This window comes from Ostrea edulis, chromosome 1 (genome assembly GCF_947568905.1).
Source record: "Ostrea edulis chromosome 1, xbOstEdul1.1, whole genome shotgun sequence".
In the NCBI taxonomy this organism is placed as follows: Eukaryota; Metazoa; Mollusca; class Bivalvia; order Ostreida; family Ostreidae; genus Ostrea; species Ostrea edulis.
The window spans coordinates 77,598,256-77,615,699 of NC_079164.1; the positions used below are offsets into that span (position 1 = coordinate 77,598,256).

At 35.6% G+C, this 17,444-nt stretch overlaps 1 protein-coding gene across 1 annotated transcript; it reads left to right on the forward strand.

Annotated features, from left to right (window-relative positions):
- The first annotated feature begins 8,432 nt into the window (after nucleotides 1-8,432).
- Nucleotides 8,433-16,814, forward strand: LOC125664841 (prokineticin Bm8-f-like). The gene is made up of 4 exons (XM_048897641.2): nucleotides 8,433-8,567; nucleotides 10,144-10,285; nucleotides 16,482-16,604; nucleotides 16,704-16,814. The coding sequence occupies exons 1-4, from the start codon at nucleotides 8,517-8,519 to the stop codon at nucleotides 16,721-16,723; spliced, it is 336 nt and encodes a 111-aa protein (XP_048753598.1). The 5' UTR covers nucleotides 8,433-8,516; the 3' UTR covers nucleotides 16,724-16,814.
- Nucleotides 16,815-17,444: the final 630 nt, after the last annotated feature.

Sequence of the window (17,444 nt, forward strand, 5' to 3'; positions counted from 1 at the left end):
TATTTTCTTAATTCGTCGGAGTTTTCTTTCACTTTTCGTAATTGTTCCTTCACATGTAAAGCTAAGCAACCGAAATAAAAGAGAACAGAAAAGGGAGAAGATGTATAGATATGCCTGATAATTTCTACAAGAGTTGTGTTCTTACATTATAATTAAATGCTCAACATCTCGAGAGCTTTGGTTGTAGTGTCTATATTAGAACCAACAGACTCAACTTTCTTATGACTATCTTTATCCAGTGCTCGCCAAATCTTTACTCTGTTTGTGACGTCAACTTGGATATCCATTGTATAACGAAAAGTATAGCTATACATTTACGAAGGGGTGGGGGCGTTTGATACGACACCGGGGTTTAACCCGGACTTCTCGGCTGCGCATCGCTCTAGCAAATCACTAGGGTACCGGGACTGGTCAATTGATTAAGTCTCTATGAGAAAACAAAGGGAGCATGTGATAATTTTATCATCATTGAAATGCGCGGATCATCAAATGGTCTGCGCCTGTAAGTTCGACGTGATCCAACTCTTTGGATCAAAATACTGTAGTGTAAATAATATATATGTATATGCCATGAACTTCTAACAATAACTATTCACCTAAAATAAGAGAAAACCTTTGTTTTGATTCCCCACTTTTTGTAGCATGTAAAGGTACCGCTATACCTGATGTATTGTAAATAGAATGTGATTCAAATTGTTATGGCAACAATTAACAAATTATTTTTGTAATTACTTTGTTACCTAGTTTAACCCGGAAAGTTTAAATTCATATTCTTCCTGTTTTATCTGTGCTAGAGTAACACGGAACTGACTACGAATTATTTCAGGGAAAGAAACTCATGCATACATCGGTCGAGGTATAAGGACAATACATTCCAAATTCCAGAATCGATTTCCTTTCATGGGTTCAGTAATATACGTGATTAGTGAGAAAGCGTGCGATCTGGTATACAGATACATAGCAGAATTATGAACGTTATGATGACAGAACTATAATATCAACACGATAGTATCCAAGATCAAACAAGCGTCCTCCGAACAGCAATTATTTGAAAATGTCTGTTGTGAAATACTCTTCTCGAAGAGGCTTTGGTAACCTTTTGTTAGCTTCCGGATTGTTGGGTGGATTATCCACACCTATAATTTCATATCAGTTGGGATGGGGTAGATCTACTCACCCGATCGTCAGCACAATCACGTCATGCACTCAGCTGCTGGGGTCCATCACGATCCTGTACACAGCTATTGCTGTCAGTAGGAATAGGAACAAGTGGATCACGAGAAAATGCACATCGATGGACGAGAAAGTCAGAGTTATTGTCTTGTGGATTCTTGGATTTATTCTATGTGTTCTTCGACAAATGGATGGCAATATTTACCAGGACTGTAGAAATTCTGTCCTTCAGGTTTACACAAACATTGATAAAGGTGCGTCTCTAGTGTTCATTATTTTACAAACGCTCTTCACCACATGTTGCAGTCGCTACGAATTTTATGAGAGTAGAAAAATTCAATATATTTCAGCGGTACTCGTTGTTACGAACATGGTGAACTGGCTTGAAGCAAACATCATGAGCGTCTTTCTGTTGACGGAATCCAACGCAACATACGATAGTGAAAACTGGAATTGTACACATGTAACCAACAACCAAAACACATCTCGGCTCATGGATGTATTTCTGCTTCCCAATGCCATGGAATTCAGCATTCTAGCTACTACAGTCATCATCAGCATACCCTTTCGAAATAAATGTGGGACTTTCTATTGTTCGGATATGACAAGGTACCAGTCACGTGACGAATGTGAAGAGATAGGGCAACAACAGTCGTTTTCTAGAAAGGATAAATTATACACAACTACGATAGCGGTCATTCTGAATGCTCCTTTTATTTTTTATATCACAATTTTTCCATTATCCAAAGAACTTCTTTTAAGAATAATCAATGCATGGGTTCTGAGTGTAGTTGTTGCCAAAATCGTGATATTCATTTTAATACTTACTGCTTACTACATATTACACAAAATCAGTGACATGAAACAGCGTCCAGTTCATTTAAATTTCAACGATCAGGCTCTGATTTTAAGTTCGTCCGCTGTAAATGCCTGTGGGGTTGTGAACTTCCTGTATCAACGGGACAGCAACCCCTTCTTGATAACTTTCCACACTTGGTTCAATGTTTTATATATATTGTATCAAACAATTTTTACAATATTCTTAAATTTCGTTGAATTTCGCGGAGGAAACTCTCGACTATTTATAAAATTCAAAATGATTATGATTATTCTAATTAGTTTCAATCTCTTGTATTGGGTAAAAGACTCAATGTTTTTTATTTCTTTTATTGAAACTGACATTCGAAGTGACTTTTTTAAAATTTTGTTTTTCCTTTTATACCCTCTTCTGTCATTTTACAGATTTCAGTCTGCAATGGGAATGATACTCTTTTATCCTAAATTACGTGCCCCTCCCCCTTAGCATGACCAACCCACTCAATGTTCACCTGAACGTTCCTAGGGCTCCTGAGTCGCTCAGATGACCTACTGCTATCTATTTTTGTCCGTTTTATAATTATGATTATAATGAACAATGGGTCTACACCAAATGTGTGAAATTTATGACACCTACGTTCGAGGTAGAGCTAAATTGGTCACATATTGAAAATACATTATATCTTAAAAAGAACCGTTCTTGGCACATTGATTTTGACTACGGATAACTCCGTTTACCTGATCAATATAGGGCTCACGGCAGGTGTGACCGGTCTACAGGAGATGCTTACTCCTCCTAGGCACCTGATCCCACCTGTGGTGTGTCCAGGGGTCCGTGTTTACCCAACTATCTATTTTGTATTGATTATGGGAGTTATGAGATTGATTACTGTTCGTTATCTTCACCTTTCTTAACTTCTACACATCAAGAAGGTGGAATGTTTGCACGATTGTATGGTTATTGAGCTCTTTATCACATTTATGAAATTTGTGACCCCAAGGTTCAATTACCAGGGTAGGGCTTAGTTGATCATATGTTGGAAATGCAATGTATTTTGGAAAATCTTTTCTACACATGGACATTAAGCAGGCAAACTGTTTGTATAATTAATTAGCCTTCTATGAGAATTGTAAAAATTCATTTGCCCTTTTAGAACTGTGATGTGATAAAACTTATAATACTCTCCTACAAAAAGAGTTGTAAATTATCAGTTGTGTGTGATAGTTTTAACAATCATCTAGTACAAAGCACACGGTTAACACAATGATTTCTAAGGAGTAAAAATCTGCATACACAGGTGACCAGAAGCCTCTCGTTAATATATGGATTGGCTATCCATAACATGGGTCCACGTTTATTCCCATACTTTTGTTAATAACTACGTACTGGGAAATTATCTGCCTAAATAATTTGATATAAAAATAAATAGCTATATTGAATCCAAGTAATAGAATATTTAGAACATTGTGAAGAATTTTTAAAGGGATTGGTTCACGATTTTTTATGAAAATATTTTTTCATTTTTGATGGTAAATATTGAAAATATAACTCATTTAATGTTGACAGCCAAAATATTTACCTTCTGAATGAAACATTAAAAGCAATATTTTAGCCTTAAATATGTGTTATGTAATCAAAGACTCGAGTCTTTTTATGTATACAAACAAAGAAGTGAATATTAAATTTGTTATATAAATCATCTTAATTCTGCATAGTCACAAATTTTAACTTTTAGATAACACATTTTACCCCCAAAATGCTTGAAATGTGAAAGATATAATTTTAGATCGATATCCATTTATTTAAAAAATTTCGTAATCAATAGCATACCGCAATCTTTGTTTACAAAACAAATATCAAACTCTCTAAAATGAGCTTCTGTAATAATGTATAACCTTAACTTTTATGTGAAATCTTTTAAACACATTAGACAGTGGCTTTTGATCATTAAAAGTGAAAAAGAAGATTTTGGGGAAAATTGTGAATCAGTCCCTTTAAAAAAAAAAGGGTTTTTGAGTATGCTTTATTCTCTTTCTGTATGAGAATCGTGATTTTGTACATGTTGAATGAATAGGGGAAACATTTTCAACGATTGCTATTGAAACATACCATTTTATCGCAATTGTCATTTTATAATTTGAAGGATTAAATATTGTTTTGAACATATAGTTTACAATTTTATTATATATCCCATTCTGGAATCAATATTTTGCATGCTATGTTAAGGAAATAATAGTCCACCTGAGAATTAATTGATAGTCAATAAAAGCCTAAAAGAGCCTGCAAACAATGTATTGATTTTTAGGCATCTTCTAGTACTATGGGCGTATATGTGTATTAAAAAAAAATCATAATTCCTTTTTCACACACTACCAGCGCAAAGAATATGCTTGGCAGAAAATATGGAAATTCAGAGTTATCTTCCTTTGAAGTATTCTTCCCAAAGTTATCGTTCCTAACACTAGCATATAATTTTGTAAGTGTAAGGAACGATAACTCTGGATAGACATTTATCTCGCATGCCCGAATGCCTTATTAAAAATCCCCCAGAATTTAAATTTGATACAACATTAATAGTAGCCTTTTCATCAATAAATCATCGTACAACCAGTCGTGGTAGGTCAGTGGTAGAGTGTTCATTTGGTGACCGGAAGGTCTCGAGGTGTCATGGCCGCGTCAAACATAATATACCTCAGCCAAACGCTCGGTATTTAGAAGTGAGAATTACGGGTCCTCAGATATTACCTTTAAAATGGACGTCCTGTGTCACAGCAGGCGTGCTAAAAAAGAAACCCTCACTGCTACATACCAGAGCGCTAAGCATATGTCCGAGGATAAATTTGTGGTTCTTCACCTACAGCTGGTGACGTCTAATACGAGAAATATATATATATATATATATATATATATATATATATATATTAACAGTGGCGGATTTAAAAGGGGGGGCCAACCAGCGCTCCCCCCCCCCTAAAATTTTCAAATTTAAGGTAAATCATGGTATTGGCCTATCTTGTTTAGAAAAATGTACTAAACGATAAAAGAAGCAATAATTTCTTCCACTCCCGAAGAAATAAATGACAAAATCTTTTGATTTCTTGAATTTTTTAATTGGGAGAACTTAATTTTTTCCAAAACCCCTTAATATTTGCGTCTTTTAACTATTACTGTCTAATTTCACTTTATCAAAAATGATGAAAAATAATACAAATGACTTAAATAGGAGACATATTTCAAGCCTTATAAATCTGTAAAATCCAAGAACTTCTGGGGGTTTCGCCCCTTGGTCCCTCACCAGGGCTTCGCTCTAGACCCACTGCCTCATAAAGTGGCGCCCCCGTAACCGCAATTCCTGGATCCGCCCCTGATATATATTATAGGGTTATTGAACTTATATTGGTGAATATTGGCACGAGTTGGATGTGAAAATGCACGAGCTTGCGAGTGCATTTTGACAGCCAACGAGTGCCAATATTCACCTATATAAGTTCAATAACCCTTTTAGTATATAGCTAAAGTATTTAGTTGTTAAATATATCCCTTTTCAATCAAACTACTCCAAAATAGACGAGAATTCATCAATATTGGCATCTAATGTGAAGGTGTGCAATAACAGCATGCATTTCTTAACTGTTCAATATTTAACCCGTCATTAATGCATGAAGCAAACTGATTTTGTCAGCTCTGTCAGATTCGGAGGACCGTCGTCTGCCATTTTGGCTTGTTTACGTTGTTTGATTGATTGATTGTATCTTGCTTAACGTCTCGCTAGAGAATTTTTCACTTACATGTAGACGTCACCAAGACCGGTGAAGGGCTTCAAATTTAGGCCTATGCTCGGCGTGAGCAGTGAGGGTTCATTAGCGTGCCACACCTACTGCGACACGGGACATCCGTTTTCAAGGTCATCTCCGAGGACCCGTGACATTCACACCTGATGCCGAGCGCTTGGCGATGGAACTCACTACCTATTTTAACGACTTAGGTCTGTCGCTTCCGCATGCGGGGCGAACGCTTTAACCTTTCGGCCACCGCGGCGGTATATAAATATACACATACTGTTACTTACTCAGATAACTGGTCATGTACCTAATAGTAAAGGCGTTCGATTCACAAACGAGTAGCCCAGAATAGATCACGTGACGCGTCAAACTGTTCCCTCATCAAGCTCCTGGCAACAGAAGTTAATAAAGTCACGGGTCTTTTGGACATGGAAAGTAAAACAATATGTATAAACCAAAACTTTGTGAGATATATGTGTGCAAGATTATTTTTACGCTTTATAATTAAGTATCAATTCATCTCATGCAAACCGAGAAATGCCCTCTTGGATAGTATCTATTGTTAGTAAATGATTTCATATGAAATATGATTGTCTTATTTTCTGTAAAGACATCAATAAAATTGATCATGAAGATACCGTGCACACCCGTAGCCGGGGGGGGGGGGGTCATGGGGTTCGTACGACCCCCCCCCCCCCCTTGAAAACCACTAAGCACTATTAAAGTCGGCATTTTGTTTGAATTGTGACTATTAAAGTCGGGATTTTTTATGAAAATTCATAGTAAAAAAGGCATGATTCCAAAATTCAAATTAAGTGCCAGGAAATTGCTAGATTGCAGGATTTTGCACCAAATACCCCAGAGCTTCCAGACCCCCTGCCGTAGTGGCGAGTCTATGTAACCCCCCCTTGAAAAATCCTGCCTACGGGCCTGCCGTGTACAATTTAGGCCTGGAAACAAATATGATAACAAATCAATGGTTTGAGAATAAATAAATGAATATAGAGTCTTGGTACTGTAATTTGGTTAGTGTGACGCTTTGGATTTGACGCAGTATTAAGAATTCATGAACTTTGTAATTTTTCTGTTCCTCGACACACAAAGAAGGGAAATTGCAATAATCACAATGACTTCTTAGGTTGGTTAACGTTTTTATTTACCAATATGAGAAAGGTTGTGTGCAATGCGTCAACACTGCCCTTTCGCTTCTTCCCAGCTCGTCCAGCATACTTTCATGTATTCATATACCATAAGAGTATTTATAAAGAATTCTGAATCTCGTGTTGAGGATCATTAGTAATCTGCCTTTGAATGCTGTTTACTTTAACAGGACCGAGAAGTTTCGTGTGAACCGTGAGTTGCGAATCCCCGTCGACTTCCTTGTGTTACCCAATACCTGGGTGATAAATATAAGGAAACAAAATTTAAATGCTTTAAAGGGGCATGGACAGGATTGGAGCTGAAAAATTTCAAATCTCATTTTTCCATTTTTAATGTTTAGAATACTTAACTATGGTACTTTCAATGGTCAGCAAAAATTTGAATGCCATTCACAATTGTTTGTTATGTAAACAAGGCTTGTGCCATGTTTTTGTTTAGGCCTACATAGGTTGAATATACTAGTAAATGTTTCGTTTAAAGCAGAATTTTCTTTTAATTTACAAGTTACATATCATTTTGTTTTAAACATGCTATTTTCTATTTAGCAGTCTATATGTAGACAAAAACATGGCACGAGCCTTATTTATAGTTAAGCATTGTAAACAATTAAAATGAAGAAATAAAATTGGAAAATGTTCAGCTCAAAACGTGCCCATGCCCCTTTAAACCAATAAGCATTCTTAACTAAAAACGAGGTGGAGATGCTGTTTAATTAACGGAAGATGATTAATTAGGTGCTTTGTTTGATTGATACATGTAGTATGAAGTGGAAATGATTGATTCGTTGAAAAGTTATTTTACTACTCACTAGATAAAAACTTAGATGGAAAAGTATTTTGAAAGATACAATACTTCCATGCGATCGTTCAATTTTGCTTAGAAACTCTATTGACAATGTCTTTGAAGGTCGGATGATGAGGGACTCAAGAGGTACATTATACTTTCGTTCACAAGATATTATTTCCACAGGTGCTTGTGAAGAGCTCGAGGACTTCAAGTACCCTCTCCTTTATATTTTTGAATGTTTTTAATATGCCTTGAGTATTTAGCGCACGTGATGTTTACATATATGTAAAAGAGTGTTTTAATTTCAGTGGAATATACACATCTCGCATTGACACCGTGTGTATAAATTTATATCAATTCACTGATTCTATAAGATAAACTAGTTAAGTTACATATTTTGTAAAAAAAACCAAACAACAATATATCGCTAAATACCCAAGGAAAAGCCGGGTGGGGGTGTTGGGGTGTTGGTCTTTACCGGAAGTCATGTCCATAAGCACCCATGATTTATTTCGAATACCGTATTGGGGGGGGGGGGATATAGTAAAAAAAGTGTTTATAAATCAGTAAAGTACAACACAAAATGCGTGTGGTTAAAGTGTTTACATGTATTAATCAAACAAATCCTGTCAGCACAGTTTTATATGATTCCAAAATTTGTTTGTTTCACAATAATTCAAAGCAAACATGCATGACTCCTCTAAGATACACATGTAGTAGGTACGAACAACGTTTGCTGATAACAGTTCTGATAAGAGTTTGGAATATCCTCCACTGTTATAGGAATCAGCAGAACAATGAAAACCTTTATATTTCTTGTAATATTTATGATATTCTTTCCTCCAAATGTGAGTACTTGGTTTAGTTTTCCTATATTTTGACATTTTTTTTTTATTAATCACTAAATTACCCCTACCTGCGACACAGAGATAAAATGAACATCTTTGTTTTAATTTGATTGTTTGCAGAGAGAAATTCAAAAGTAGAAAGCTCATTATATGAATTAGTTTGTGGATATTCGTCAAATAATTACTGAGAAAACGTACTAGTTAAGGTGTATAAAACCCAATGCCTGCCCAGTAGCCAATCAGGATAGATAAGATATACAATTATGAGAGTTCCTAGTTATAATCCAATCTGACTAAAGTACAGATATATATATAATAATATAGGTCTGTACTTTAGTCAGATTGAGTTATAGTCTTAACGGGCACTGTTCCAAATTACCGACAGGTCTCAAAATGATATCCCATCCTATCCATTGCTACTTGAAAAAGTATAAATTCATAAATAATGTAAATGAAGTGGAAAAAGCGCAATCATAGAGCTGTTAAGGTATGGCACATGCGCATAAGATGTACAGTATTTTTCACAAATGATATACATGTAGCAATTAAAAAATGTTGAGAGCTGACTGCGAAATTTCATCAAGGACGTCAAAATCAGCAATCATTGAAAAGTATTGGAAAATTCCAAACCGGTGTTTATTTCTTGGAAGAAACATATTTCAGTTTTGAAAATACATGAGGGTATGAACTGCGACACTTTAGTGTAGTTTATGAAGCTGGTTAAGGCTTCATGAAAAGCGTGTCGTAGTGAAGGGTTGCAGTTCTTATCCTCGTATATTTCAAAACATTAAATTTATTTCTTATATTTACATTCAACTTTCATTTCTGTCGGAATTCCCAGTCGTTAAAATAGACGTACTACATTCATTAAGATTCATACGCGCATTGTTTACAGATACAGCACATTCATGAGGAAATATCAAAGGCAAAAACAATTAAAAGTAAATATATTTCAAAGAATCGACAAATTAGATTTGCTACAATTTTTCAAACACCTTTGTGTTGATCATTTTTCAAACAAATTTGGAGCTGGAGATGATTCGATATATGTTCTTTAAATTTGTCTATAATGGTTTTGCAATTCTATAACTATCAGTGCCATTGAAGACATTTCAAATTATGCATTTGTCATTATGAAGGTGGGTAGTTGTGCTTATTACCTATGATCACAGACAATTATATTGCTTGAGTTCGAATTTACTATTAAAGAGTAAAGGTATAGAACTCTAAATATAGGGTACCCAAGTTTGCCGATGAAAAAACAATAAACCAAAAAGTCTACTCTGTATTATGATACAATCACATAATCAAACTACATTACTACCAATGTTCATCCCGAAATTTGGTATACTTCCCAAGATAAGCAGAAACGAATTCAGAAAATGTATATTATTTTTGTCGACGTTTAGCTGGGCCCTGGGTCAGTGCATGTACCACTAAACAGAATGTTTGTGCACTGCAACAAGCTATTACATAGAATATGCAGCATTGAATATAAGTTTAAAGTTGAATTTCTTACCCCAATTCAGGCAAACCCAGGTATTTGTCTGATACATATTTATTTCTAATGATTCAGGAAGCAGCACTGAAGATGTGCAGCAGAGGGTCCGATTGCGGTGACAGCGAATGCTGCGTGTCAAACAACCCCCCTCGTGGGAGGAGGTTTTTGGATAGAATCCATGTGGGACATTGCGTTCCAATGGCAAAAGACGGAAATAGTGAGACGCTTTATTACTTTTAAGTGTATTTGAGTAAAATGTTGAAGTGAGCCTCTATGATCCAAACTATCATAGGTGTCTGTGAATCTTTCCCCCTTACATATCACTGCTTGACACTTGGTCCTGATTCAGTCTTTAAAAACGAAATGTAATTTTTGGGAGAATTGTTCGAGATTTCAGCACGGGTGGCACGGATTTCTTTGTATTTCATCTTATCTTACCTGCATATGGTGTTTATATTTCTCAGCTGATTCGATACGCTAGAGCTTGTTCTGTTTATGGTCAGTTTTTAAATCGAGACAAGCTACTGACAAACAAAAGTTGATGGTACAGGGGGTTTCAACAGTCTCGATTGAAGTCAGCATTTCGCAAATTCTATGGTCGTTATAACGATTTAGTTTGCCAATACAATTGCAACCTACATGAATCATTGGGTCAAATGCTGTCTGACGTGTTTCATACCGATTGTTAGACCGTTCATGACACACTGATTTTGACTACGGATAATTCCGTTTACCTGATCAAGATATATGGCTCACGGCGGGTGTGGCCGGTCGACAGGGGATGTTTACTCCTCCTAGGCACCTGATCTCACCTCTGGTATATCCAGGGGTTCGTGTTTCCACAACTATCTATTTTGTGTTGCTTATAAGAGTTATAAGATTGACCACTGTTCGTTATCTTCACCTTTCATCTATAACAGCATCAACCAAACTTTCACGATGTACACTGGTTAGTTTTTCTAGCAGTATTATTTTTCCGAGCGATTGAAATATATCACAAAATACTGCTTGAATCTATCAATAGATTAGAGATTGTGCATTGATCTGAATTCAGTTCTGAAGAAATTCTAGTAAATTTGAATTCACAAAACTGTTCTGAAATCAACATCAGAACGTATGATTTAAACACTTTACACGACCATTCCTCACATTAATTAACGACTAGACTTTTGGACACCACAGAGTGTTGCTTCTTCAACAAAAAAGGAAAAGTGAAATATTCATATCTAGTGACCAGTCATTCAAAAAATTACTTTGTTAAACACCACTCTGATTCCACGCACAAGTACTCTGAAGTTGATATTAAAAAAATTCTTCATTGGCAATATCTTCGTAGTATTTGGTGATCAGGTCATCCAACAGTCTGTTGGAATTCCCATAAGCACGAATTATGTTCCATTGTTAACTGACCTGTTTTTATATTCTTATTAGGCAGAATTTATTCAAAAGCTTCGACATTTAGATATATTAACGATGTTGTATCTCTTAACAATAATGCTTTTCATCCATATGTCGATTCGATATATGCCACTAAACTCTTAATAAAAGACACTATATAGTCTTCCACATCAGCTTCGTACTTCGATATTTTATTGAATACTGATGCTAAAGGCAAACTAACAATTAAACTTTATGACAAACGGGGTGACTTCAGCTTTTCCAACGTCAACTTTTCATATTTATGTAGTAACATTCCATCATCACCTATTTCCGTGTGGATCCGGGTTAGAATAGGTCCTCAGTACCCCTTCCTTGTCGTAAGAGGCGACAAAATGATGTGGTCTTTGGGATGACAGCACAAAAACCGAGTTCCCGTGTCACGATAAAGATCCGTTCCTTTTCAAAGACCGTAAGCGCCGAGCATAGGCCTAAATTTTGTAGCCCTTCATTGGCAATGGCGATGTCTCCATATGTGTGCAAGATTCTCGAGTGGAAAGTTAAACAATATATAACCATCCAACCATTATCACCTGCATATGGTGTTCATGTCTCTCTTCTGATTCGATACGCAAGAGCTTGTTCTGCGTATGATCATTTTTAAATCAAGGCATGCTACTTACAAGCAAGTTAACGTTACAGTGGTTTCAACAGTTCGCAAGTTTTATGGTTGTTATAACGATATAGTTTGCCAATACAACCTGTTATTGTGTGAAATGCTGTCTGACGTGTTTCATACCTATTATTACATTGTAGGCTGTTCTTTAAACATTGATTTTGATTACGGATTACTCCATTTACCTGATCAAGAAACAGGGTTCACGGCGGGTGTGACCGGTCGACAGGGGATGCTTTGTTACGGCACGTTTGGTCGCCTTGGCACGTTCGGTCACCCGGCGACGATACGTGCGGCACGTTTGGTCGCCGACGACCATTCGTGCGGCACGTTTCGTCGCCAGCGACCAAACATGCCGCACGTATCGTCGCCCGAATGTGTCGTGAAGGTGGACACGAATGGTCGTCAATTTTAGGCCATACCCGAGCATGAATGGTCGCCACCCACGCCCTGTCCTGTTCCAAACCCCAACTTTGCTTTTGTTTTGCAAAAGGGGTGTGTGTGTTCATGTGTATATGTGTTCGTTCGTGCGTGTCTGTGTGTATTTGAGTGACGATGTGAGTGTGCGTGCGTGTATGTGTATATGCATGTGCGTATACGTGCATGCGTATATATATATATATGCGTGCGTATGTGTGTGTGTGTGTGCATTCATGTGTAATAAATTTGTTTTACATTACAAACGCACATACGTACACACTTTTGTGACACAAGTCAAGTATGATACAAAGCCAACAAACAAAAAATCTAGGCATTTTTGGATGAAAATTGATGGGAATATATTTTGCAAACACACGAGTTGCAACATTTTAGCAACACAATAATCTTACATACCATCCTTATGGCACGCCGTTTTTACATGTATTCCTCTTGGAAGATATCTCATAAACCTTATAAGACATCTTATTAAAGACACAAAATATCTTAAGATGTTTTTTATACGCATGTATTCCTCTTGGAAGATATCTCATAAACCTTATAAGACATCTTATTAAAGACACAAAATATCTTAAGATGTTTTTTATACGAGATGTCTTATATAGTATATAATATATCTGATAAACTTTATAAGATGTCTTATTAACTTTCTTGATTTAAGATATCTCATTAACTCTTATAAGATATTTTATAACTTTTTTAAGGTATCTTATAAAAGAAAATTTATAATATATGTCATATACTTTATAAGATATCTTTTAAAACATATAAGATATCTTATAAGTTTTATAAGATATTTCTTAAACTTTATAGGATATCTTATATTTTTATAAGATATCTTATATTTTTATAAGATGTCTCATAAATGATTTCTTATAAGATATCTTATAAACTATATAAAGTATCATATATTTAGAAATTCATTTCAAAATTAAGGATGATCTCCCTCATGCATAACTCTTATCCTTGGACGAATTTGGCTCCACTTGTTTGGCACGCTGTTTTTGGCTGTATTTAGATCTAAAACTTCATAGTTATTTCGGATTTCAAACATTTCGGTTAAGCATCACTGAAGAGACATTATTTGTCGAAATGCGCATCTGGTGCATCAAAATTGGTACCGTATAAGTTTTACATTATGACCCCTGGGTCGAGGCCTCTGCTGGTGGACTGTTAGTCCCCGAGGGTCTCTACAGCCCAGTAGCTAAGTACTTCGTTACTAGCTTGAAAATACGGATGTATATTTAATTGCTGTTATAAAATTTAGAAATTCATTTCAAAATTAAGGATTATCTCCCTCATGCATAGCTCTTATCCTTGGACGAATTTGGCTCCACTTGTTTGGCACGCTGTTTTTGGCTATATTTAGATCTAAAACTTCATAGTTATTTCGGATTTCAAACATTTCGGTTAAGCATCACTGAAGAGACATTATTTGTCGAAATGCACATCTGGTGCATCAAAATTGGTACATATAAGTTTTACATTGTTGTGTAATACTTGCACTTGAGTGACACATGTGACCTAGATTGTTCTAGCGTTCGATGTTTATCATGTAGTAGAAAGATGACGAACTGTGTCTTTCAAGAATGTACCAGAAAATTTATTCTGATTATGAATACAATGGGAATTTAGCTCTGGTTAGACAAGCACTTTAGTTATTTTGGATTATTCTATAACTGGGACTAGGATGTAGGAATTTCGGTGGAAATTATCAGCTGATTTGTGATTTGTTTTGTATACAGATTCAGCTCGGCACGGACATTGTTTATTGGTCACCTATTGTACGTTAGTACTTTGTTATCATTATAATTTTCTTCCAATAATTGCAAATTAATGTCATTACTTGTTTGACTGCCTTTGTTAGTAAATTCTGCTGCTGGGTCATCCTGACCCAAAACAATATGAATTTACTTTTACAATATGTATAATATATCTTATAAAACATATTTGATATCCCGTATGTTTTATAATATATTTCATAAAGTTGATGAGATATCTTATAAGAATTCATTTATGATATATCTTCTTATAAAACATATGAGATATATTAGATGTTTTATAAGATAGATTACAAAGATAAATTTCTAAGATATCTTCTATCTTTTTATAAGGTATCTCATCAACTTTATAAGATATCTTGTTTAATATACAAGATATCCTATAAAGTTTATGAGATATCTTATATAGTTTAAAATATCTTAATTATTTTATGAGATATATTATTAACTGTAAATTATATGAGACATCTTATGAAATTTATTAGATATCTTATTCAAAATAGAAGATATCTCATAGATTATATAAGATACATTGATAAAGGAGTAAATATAAATATGGCATGACATACAACCTGCCAAGTATGAGTGCGCAAACACGCATACAAATACACATGAGCACACAGAGTGAAATACAAAGCAAGTACTACCATTTGTCATGGTTTGATAAGAAAATGAAATCTTTAGATTCGGTATAAACAACACTGCGTGCACAGTTTTAATTTTAGTGAACATAATATTCATAAACAGCACTTTACCACATACCATGTTAACTTAATATAAAAAAGAAATCCATCAGTACTACCATGATGAACGAAATAAAAAAAAAGGAATTTAAGCCAACTACTGTACTAGCGATAAGCATGAAGTAGAATGTACGAAATAGCTACAAAATTGGTACTTTAACAAAGTACGCATCAAAGTGAACAAGCGGAGTAAGCAAATCTATAAATTTGCAACTTCATAGGTATGAATCACTTTACATACATGAAATTGGCTCTCTCAAAATAGAGCCACTATTTTTAAATGTATTTGGCAGAAACACAGTTGTCTTTTTCTGTTATTGAATTTGGCGTGGAAGAGATAGAGACGGAGACTGTGTGTGTGTGTGAAAGAGCTCGAGAAAGAAAGATTGTATGGGATGATTGTAGGGACAGCGCAGGGATAGCTCAGACTTGTTAAAGAGTAGGCGTCTATGGAGGAATACTAGTTTTGTGGGTACATGTATATCCATGCCATGTTTTGTGCATTCTCTCCTCTTGTAGGTCTACCCTTTTACGCCACATTTATGAAATGCAAAATTAGGCCTATTCCCTGCACGCTTAAAACATGTCGAAGGTTTGAAGAGCTGTTTCGAATCGGAATAAGATGTGCTGTGATTTTTCTAGGGAGGGTCCATTAGCATCTGATTGTTAATCGAAGGTTCTTAGAAAGCGCCATATCCTCCTTATAACTATTACCTGCCAATTCAAAAGACTCGTTCGGTTTGATCAAACCGGAAGAAATTGATGACGAATTTGGAGAAGAAGGTGGAGGAGGATTAAAAGGGAGAAAGAGAAGGAAGGGGAATAGGTGCTGGAAGAGGAGAAAAGCAAAGTTGGGGTTTTGGAGTTGGGGCTTGGGTGGCGACCATTCGTGCTCGGGTATGACCTAAAATTGGCGACCAATCGTGTCCACCCTCACGGCACGTTCTGTCGCCCGACGACGATACGTGCGGCACGAATGGTCGCCGGCGACCAAACGTGCCAAAACGACCAAACGTGCCGTAACAATGCTTCTTCCTCCTAGACACCCGATTCCACCTGGTATATCCAGGGGTCCGTGTTTGCCCTGCTCTTAATGTTGTATTCCTTATAGGAGTTATGAGATTGATCACTGTTCGTTATCTTCACCTTGATAGGAGTTATGAGATTGGTCACTGTTCGTTATCTTCACCTTGATAGGAGTTATGAGATTGGTCACTGTTCGTTATCTTCACCTTTATAGGAGTTATGAGATTGGTCACTGTTCGTTATCTTCACCTTTATAGGAGTTATGAGATTGGTCACTGCTCGGCATTGACTTTTCTAAATTAAAATTGCCAATTTACGACTTAATAGTAATACACGAAACAACACTTTCTTACTTAAATGTACTTTTACTAGGTTGTCTTATGAGGTATGTACACTTGCAAACGAGGCCAGAAGAAGTTGTATACGCATGCCCCTGTAGTACAGGGCTGCATTGTCACGGTGATGGTCTCTATGAAGTTCCACTGGGAGAAAGAGGTAAAGTTCATGATTTATTGCGAAAGTACATAGAAATATATTCCTGGAGACAAGATGTTTCGAGACGAAACATATTATACACTTTTTTCATCTTATTAGGTCACTGTACTTCTGCATGAGTTTGTGGAAATGTTCCAAACTGGCGTAACCTATTGACATGGATGTGAACTATTGACATGAATATTTTACAATTAAATAGCTATATGCACACGTTGTTTTCTATTCCTGTTTGCTCTGTCGACAAGATCTGCGACAACGTCCTTTTTATACATGGCAGCTACGGAAAGTAAATGACATTTAAGTTCGGATGATGTAATTGTTAGTTAAAATTTTATTAATCTAAATATTATAAAACTCCACAAACTATTTACATCAACAGATCTTGCACTGCTTAAAAGTTTTTGTAAATTTCTATTTGCTGTAAAGAAAAATGTGGACCTTACGTAGCATTAATATTTTCATTAGGATAAAACTTGGTCTCGTGGTAATGCTCATTTGTTGAATCAATGTTTCTCCACTTTATACATAGTAATATAAAAATATTTATTCCTGCACATGTTGTATATGCAGTATTCTGTATTTTCCAACATCCTCTCTGTAATGTATAACTGTACAGTTATGAGAATAAAGCATTGATTAAGAATAACTTGAAAGTACCTTATCATATACTTGTACAGTATTAAGATTTTGATAATTAAGAAATGTTTTAACTTTAGAAATTTTATCGAGAAATTGTAACAAATCTTTATGTATGAATAACATTGTTAAGGTGAGCAAGTCTTTGTTCCTCTTAGATATATTTATGTAGCAATATTCCATTATCACCTGCATATGGTGTTT

Excerpts from the sequence above, each read along its gene's own strand:
- LOC125664841 (XM_048897641.2), top strand. The coding sequence starts at position 8,517 with ATGAAAACCTTTATATTTCTTGTAATATTTATGATATTCTTTCCTCCA. Across the intron at positions 8,568-10,143 it reads TGATATTCTTTCCTCCAAAT|GAAGCAGCACTGAAGATGTG; the intron begins GTGAGTACTTGG and ends CTAATGATTCAG. Across the intron at positions 10,286-16,481 it reads AATGGCAAAAGACGGAAATA|GTTGTCTTATGAGGTATGTA; the intron begins GTGAGACGCTTT and ends TACTTTTACTAG.